Genomic DNA, 7,768 nt, shown 5'->3' with positions numbered 1-7,768 from the left:
ACAAAATCTAAAAATAAATGGATTTACAATGTTAAGATAGGTAATAATAAAGATCAGGACACAACATTTAAATTCAAATGAATGTGAACATTTATTTTCCAGCCTAATTGATAAATATTTTCTTATTTTCTTTGTACAATAAAAACAAATCTTATGAAACAATAACTTATAACATATATACAATAACAAAAACACTACATACATTTCATTACACCGTAAAAACTTTCATGGACAGTACGCAGCACAATACACAAAAACAGGTTAAGAAAAAACATGAACATTAGCTAGACAAAAAAATGAACTGATTTAGAACGATTAGTTTCAGTAAACAAAAAAAAACAAAAACAAAAAAATTAACGAACAAAATCAGGTTGACAAGTTTTCCTCAAAGCTCATTTGAACGGCACAAACACCCCGTATCATTCACTGACGCTTACGCACAGTCCACACAGGTAAACACCGCCTTTCGTGTGCAGCTCCCACACACCACTTTACGACATTTGGCACATGTCTCCTTGGTTTTATTTTGTTTGCAGTTCCTCCTTACTTGGCACTGCCGCCTTCTCTCCATCTGCTGCTGCTCCTGCCCGGGTCCTGGCTCACGCACCACAAGTTGTGAGGTTTTTGATCCCATGTGGTCGGAACGAAGTTCGCTCGCCAGTCGCGTGATGAAGTCCCTCCGCGAAACATGCTCATTTGTGCACTTATTGTACAATATGTGTGCGTTGATTGCAGCCAGGTCGAGGATGTTATAGAACACAGCTACTGGCCATCTACGGGAGGGTGCTTTTACTGAATATTTTCTAGCCATTTGATCTAGAACGTCTACTCCTACCTTGGTCTTGTTGTAGTATGTTACCGTCTCTGGCTTTCTTTTCTGGCCACTTGTGATGCCAACAGCTGTGTGGACAGTGCTGAGGATGCAGACATTCTTTTTTTTTTTGCCCTGATACACGGTCAGTGTTGCATCGCCACTTTTCAGCACCTCTGTGCTGAACAGCGGCTTTTGCGCCTTTACGCACGGGGGGAGCTCTCGTCTGCTCTTGTTTACCGTGCCAACCAAGCTGGTTTTCTTGGCCTGAAGTGCCTTTGCCAATTCAAAAGAAGTAAAAAAATTGTCGGTGGTCACATTTCTTCCCTTCCCCAGGTATGGGTCGACCATTTTCAGCACCACACTGTCTGCAAGTCGTTGACCTGGCCTCCTCGTCTCGTCTTTGCCCAGATAAGGCGCACCGTTTACCATATATTTGGTGTCGACATCCGCAGCAAGCCAGAATTTGATTCCGAATTTGTCCGGTTTGTTTGCAATATACTGTATGAAACTGCACCTTGATTTTGTAGGGAATAGCTGCTCATCCACAGTGATGTCGGCACCAGGCTTGTAGCAGGCGATGCAGTTTTGGACAAATTTATCCCAAACATCACTCATAAGGGCAAACTTGTTGTCTCGCAAGCGTGTGCGTCGGGTTTCCCTTTTGTCGAAACGAAGGAATCGCATTATTTCCTGAAACCTGTTTCGGGACATGGTCTCCTTGAAAAAAGCGCAGCCCCACTCGGCTGACCAAAAGGTCGCCAAATCCATCCCTTTTCCACCTTGCGCGCCACGAATGTAAATTAAACTAATGAAGGCTTTTAGCTCTTCGATTGTCATGTCCCATAGGTTGTCCTCCTTGACTCGATGGGCCTCAGCCACGGTGCAGTCCCTGATGTGTTTCAGCATGCCATCATCCACCAAACACAAAAAGGCTGTAAGGGCATCTTCAATATTGCGCTTGGCGTGCGCTGTGGGGCCTGCTGCTTCAGTTATTACATTTTGGCATTGTCGCCTTCCTCTGTCTTCACCCAACTCTACATAGGTCCACACTGTGCCGTCTTTCGCCGTTTCACGCCTTTCGGCTGAAAGGGGGTTTATTGGGCCAGGCTCCTCATCTCGTGGCGGACTGTGTTGTCTTGGCACAGAAGGCACATTTGAAGGATCAGGATTTTGCACTATTGCCAAAAAAAGAAAAGAAAAAAGAACAGACTAATTACTTTTTTAGTTCATGAAATCATAATCTTGATAATTAGTCCTTATGATTTCTAATAGCCTGACAATATAGTATTATAGGCTACTAATAATAGCAATAGAATAATAAAAATGAAAAGGTGTGTGTGCCGGTGGAGGTGTGTGCCTGACGTAAAAATCTGAATGAATGGATCGGTCATCAGGAAAGTTGCGTGTTTGCGTCGGTAACAGCGGTGGGTGTTAAATAAGTTAATATGATAACCGATCTGATCGGTAAAGTTATAGCCTACATTAGATAGTTAGAGATGGTTAACTTTACTTTGAAGTTACGTTACAACTATTATTGAGCTAGTCTGCCTCGCAAAGTATAAAAATATAGCTAGAGAAGAAGAGAAACATACCTGGAATATTATCCGATGGAACAAGGTCAGTTCCAGGATCGGAGATGTCCAGCCGGCTCTTTTTTCGACGGGGAATGAATTCATTATCTGAATCACTCTCAGCGCTGGATGAACTGTCTAGGGACCAAGAGACATCGCTGTCCCTATCCGTAACGTTACCTGCTCCTCCATCAGACTCCTCATCGTCAAGCATTCTAAGCATGGCTAAAACCTCTGTGGCTGTCATTGTTCTTTTTGATGACATTTTGTTAGCTAAAATGTATAATATTTATAGCGTAAATGTATAATATTCATAGCGTTGGAATAGCGTAAACAAAAAAAGACAAATCGTTGCTATGCAACGGGGACATTCGTTACAGTGGCGGGAAATGTAGCGGACTTATGATATCTATAATGCGTGCGGTCAAAATGACCGCCATGGCCATTCTAGGTAGAAATACTCAGAACTGTTTTGTGTTTTTAATAAAATAACAGTGTCAGAATAAAATATACACATATTTAGGAAAAGTCAGAGTCATACAGCCACATGGATTTTATTTTAACAAAGTTATTACACTGTAAAATTCAAAAACGGTCAAAATGACCGCCTTGGGAGTTCTAGTGTTAATAGCCGGAACACGCCGGTTAAATACACACACTTCCCGCCAAACGAAATTAGGAAGTACCTTTTGTACAGGGTATCCTTTTGGCTTAATAATGCACATGACAATAATGACATTAAAACAAACACATCTTTTACAAAGACGAAAAATACCATTAGTTCAGCTTAAACCAAGTAATGTTACCATAAGAAACATACCTTAAACAGAACAAACATTTCCCTCCTCACCTATACTGCCTCCCCCAGTTGTGAGAAATGGTATGACCCATGCTATGATAAGCGCGTTCCGGTTACGCGCGCTACCGGAACGAGCAGAGCAGAAACCAGCAGGTAAGCACATACAATACCACAGAGCTATATCATGTAAAATTACTAATAAACAGTCTGTAAAAACATTTGACTACTTGTGATTTCTTATACTTCCGCGAGTGCTAATGGTAATCAAAGAATTTGAACTTTAATGATGTTACTGAACGTAAGAATTGTGGGGTTGCCAACGTCCAGAGCTAATTGTACACGGGATACAGAAATGAAATATGAATAAAGCGCTTAAACAATGTACTTGGCAAACTAAATATAGCAACAATTACCACACATTTGAGACATACTGAAATGGTGATGATATCAACACAAAGGTTCATCATCACACTGTTGTACTGAGAATCTTATTGAAAGTGCAAAAAGAAAAGTCTAATAAATGATGATGATCGTCTACACAAATTGCATTTAAAGTGCGTACTGCATTAAAACAGTCCTTGTCATTTTTGCACATGTACCTCACAAAAGATACATGGCCGTGTAATTACCTCACTTGACAATGTTTTTTTTCTCCAAAAGTTGCTTTCGACGGCCTTGTCGACCCCAACAAAGCACACTGTCAGAAAAACATAAAAGACAGTGAATCAATTAGATAAAATAGTAGACTCACACAGAGATCTGCACACTTTAAGCCGACAGTGCTATATGCATAGTTTAATGAGACATAGAGTCACAACGGCGATAGAAGAATAGGGAAAATAATGAAAAAGAGGGAGTAAAAACTGGAGGTCTCATTATAATTCAAGAAGGCCTGTGTGAATATGACCTTTCCTCTCTGCACTCCCTGCAAGTGTGTTGTATAGCTAAATCATATCCATGGGATCATTATTCACAAGACCCTACATGTTATACTTTTCTTACCTTCAAGGGGACAGAGACAGCAGCCTTATTTGATATATTTTGACCAAGACTCCAGCATATGGTGCAATGATTTCCATAGATCCAGATAATGTATCTGCACATGTTTATTGTCAATAAAGCAACCATTTTTCTTCCCTCGCAGGCCATTCTGTGTATGAGTGTTACATTGTGTGAGTGTAATAGTAGATTAAATTATATTGGATTATATTAGATTAAATTACTTGTAACTTTATCGTCATTGTGCAGAATACAAGTACAATGCCACTGAAATATTAGTTCAGTCATGAAACTTTAAATGGCACAGGATGATAGGTCATTTACATGCACCTGCAAGCAATCACATTACTTTTTACACGGCACAAACTGATTGGCCTCTGCTGATTCTGCAGCCAATGGGCTTGATGAACATTTAAATAGTTTGTTCCAGTATTTGCTGTAAGCTGATTCTTTCTCTGAAAAACTCCAGCTCCAACTGTCTAGATCTTTTACAGGATTTATGAATTCCAAATATGCTAATACAAAATACACAAATATTGTCATATTCATTAATATGCTAAAACTAATCAGATAATTGCCATGATTAAAATATCACCAGCAATTCAAATAGCAATATATTTTCGCATTAATTCGATTTTTTTCAGCTGGCCTTTCTGTAGTTTGCAATGTTTATCCAATAGACTGCCACAATTTATCTTTATCATAATATCTTTATGAGTGAGTAATTGAATCATTTACCCAAACACACTGATTCAGGACCGGAACAGCACACCACACCACACCACACCAAAATACTACATAGATGAATGAATGTTATGTGTGCTTTGACTTTGTTTGAAAATTATTTTCGTTGACAGACCAAAAACAGACACTGACAGTAACTGACACTATTCTAAAAAAGTTATTCCATGGTTCCACGGTTTAAAATCAATATCATGTTACTTTGAACAGAAATGCTGAAAGATATGGCAGATTCATTGGAAACTTTTACATTTATCAATGTAAAGATGATATTCATTCAGCCTTGATGTTTTACTGTACCTGAGGATTATGTCTGTAATCCTGCCCATTATCCACAGTATCATCAGGATTCATATCTCACCTTGTTGATTAATTATATCAGTTGCCATTTTCATACCTCCTTGAAGACCTCTTGAAGGGGTAGATTTGCTGGGCTCTATTCACTTATTCACAGTACATGCAGATACATCTTGCATCAGTTTTTTAAAAACAATCAGCCTTTTTATTCATGAAAATTCTGTCATATTTAAGATGTGATTGATGTAGATTATACTGTAGGTGTATTATACTGTACAGTGATAATAGTGATGATGCTGGTAACAATGATAGTTATGCAATGAAAACTCAGCTACTGTTCCGTCTTTTTTTCTTTCTTTTTTTTGCTCCACCTGTGTGTATCAGCTTCCCAGCTATTAGTTGTTAGATTCCCTTCTTTCAAACTACTTTGCGACCTTCCACACGACCCCCATTCACCCTGTAATAGATTCTGTAGGCAGTTTATAAATGCGCTACAGCCAAACAACTGTGCTTGATCTTTTCAGAACAATTGATTCAGCACTGAAAAAACGACCAAGACTTCACAAGATTTAGTAGCAATTTCGGTAACACTTTATTTTACGGTGTACGTGATACAGTGTAATTACTTAATTAATTACTTAGTATTAGACGTTGTAATAACATGTAACACAATGTAATTAACATGTAACTAAGTTATGGAACCGCCTGTACTTACAGATTGAAATTGTATTGTGGTGAGCTAAGTAGTTGTTTCTTTGTGGAATATACAGTAGCAAGCATTCACCATACAAAACCAAGTAATGATGACAATCAGTAAACATTATTTAGATTAAAAAATACATAAATAAGTAATGAAGATAAAAAAACAGCAAAATAAGCCAAAGTAAATACATGTAAAATCTCAGGGTCATTAAGCAAAAACAACTTTCAGTTTTAAATTGTTAAACGTTCAAAATTTTTTTTTTTTTTTTTTTTTTGCCATGAAGATGTGAAAATGGAATTATGATGAGGCAACTGTGAATAATAAAGTAGATACCTAAGCAAATCTAAGTGTCTGATACAAAATATTTATCAGTGTGGTTGTGATTGATTTGTGTTATGCACAGTACTCACCTGGTGAGTTCCAGTAGTAATGATAATTGGGTAACGCTTCCTTTTACAGTACAGTACTTACGTGTACTTACAGTGTACTTACCTAGAAAGTACTAGCTAATATAAGGTAAGTACATGGGTTAGGGGTAGGTTTAGGGGTAGGTTCAGGGTTAGTGCCTAGTTATTACCCAGTAATTGTAATTACTATAATAAGTACATAGTAAGTACATGGGTAACAGGACTGTAAAAGGAAGCGTTACCGATAATTGCATGTCCTGAGAAAAAACAAAAAAAAAAACATGAAAGTGGGTTTTATCTCTATTGGTTATTGTGGAGTACTATGGGATTGAATGAGTGCACTCGATGTTCACTATGGTTTCGGACACCACAACAAATTGCTATACAATGCACTATATAAGTGTACAGAGGGCAATTCCGTGTGCAGATAACCATGCTAGTAACATATAATTAGAAGGCTGTTATAAAAATGGACTCTTTACCCAGTGTTGTAAAGATTATAGCACTCCTTCACACAGTCTCTAATGAACCCACTGGACTGGCTGATGGAGGGATTTGGGCTTATTAATAGTACAACAAAGCTGGAGAGAAATTGTGTAGTTGTGGGCGTTAGTAGTAGAGTGTGTGTGTGTGTGTGTGTGTGTGTGTGTGTGTGTGTGTGTTTTGGAAGGCATTAGTGCAGACAAGCAGCTTCTCACGGTGGCAATTAACACTTAACGAGATGTGATAATTAGTCTGTTTGGATATCCTTGCCAATATTCTTTCCTCTTCACTCTCTTTGAGTTATTATGCTGTGGATACTGGTGATCACTGAATCCCTCCAGCTAACCCCCCTGCCCAAACTAATACAGGCAATTGACAGCAGTGGAGCCATACATTTCTGTCAAGCTCAACAGAGTGTTCTTAATCATCTTAACACATGTAACCAGAGACAACAGTATGAACCAGCCACACAAGTAGCTTCATCTGCCCTGTCTATAAATGTCCTTTTTCTCATACAAAATAAACCCCAAGTGTGTGGGTGTGTGTGTGTGTGTGTGGACCTGGTAAACAATTAAAGGCCCACAGAAGTGCCTTGGAACACGTAGCTTTGTATGATGCATTGACGTAATTTCCACTGAAACAGGAAGCTAAAGCGGGACATATTGAATGGCTCCTCCCCCTTTTCAAATAGCCAATAGCGTTTATTTACTTCACAGACTGCAAGTCGTACTTGGCAGCACCATGGAAGTGAATCCGAGCACTAATGATACGTTGGATTCAATAGTAGAGGAGTGAATAAATTCTAGCAATTTCATTCTTAACCAACGTACAGTTGGAAAACAGAATAAAACTCGAGCGTTTGAGCAACCGCACTCACATCTCCAACCCATATTGCTCCGTGATGTGTCAACGTAAACACTAAATCGAACTGCATCGTTCAAAACAGTTCACGTC

General features: G+C 38.7%; 1 protein-coding gene across 1 annotated transcript; it reads right to left on the bottom strand.

Moving 5' to 3' along the window:
* Positions 1–433: 433 nt before the first annotated feature.
* On the bottom strand, positions 434–2,632 carry LOC130087774 (piggyBac transposable element-derived protein 3-like). The gene is made up of 2 exons (XM_056254252.1): positions 2,407–2,632; positions 434–1,989 (listed from the first exon to the last, which is right to left on the bottom strand). The coding sequence occupies exons 1-2, from the start codon at positions 2,630–2,632 to the stop codon at positions 434–436; spliced, it is 1,782 nt and encodes a 593-aa protein (XP_056110227.1).
* Between the last annotated feature and the right edge of the window lie 5,136 nt (positions 2,633–7,768).

The sequence above is a fragment of the Rhinichthys klamathensis genome, unplaced genomic scaffold, assembly GCF_029890125.1.
Source record: "Rhinichthys klamathensis goyatoka isolate OS25496 unplaced genomic scaffold, OSU_Roscu_1.1 h1tg000111l_1, whole genome shotgun sequence".
Classification (NCBI taxonomy): domain Eukaryota; kingdom Metazoa; phylum Chordata; class Actinopteri; order Cypriniformes; family Leuciscidae; genus Rhinichthys; species Rhinichthys klamathensis.
The sequence above is the reverse complement of the archived record's forward strand: the minus strand, read 5'-3'. Positions and strand labels throughout refer to the sequence as shown.

Bases quoted from the DNA above. Each gene is read 5' to 3' on its own strand.
- LOC130087774 (XM_056254252.1), bottom strand. From the start codon at position 2,632: ATGACAGCCACAGAGGTTTTAGCCATGCTTAGAATGCTTGACGATGAG. The intron at 1,990-2,406 runs GTATGTTTCTCT...TTTTGGCAATAG, and splicing joins TCCATCGGATAATATTCCAG to TGCAAAATCCTGATCCTTCA.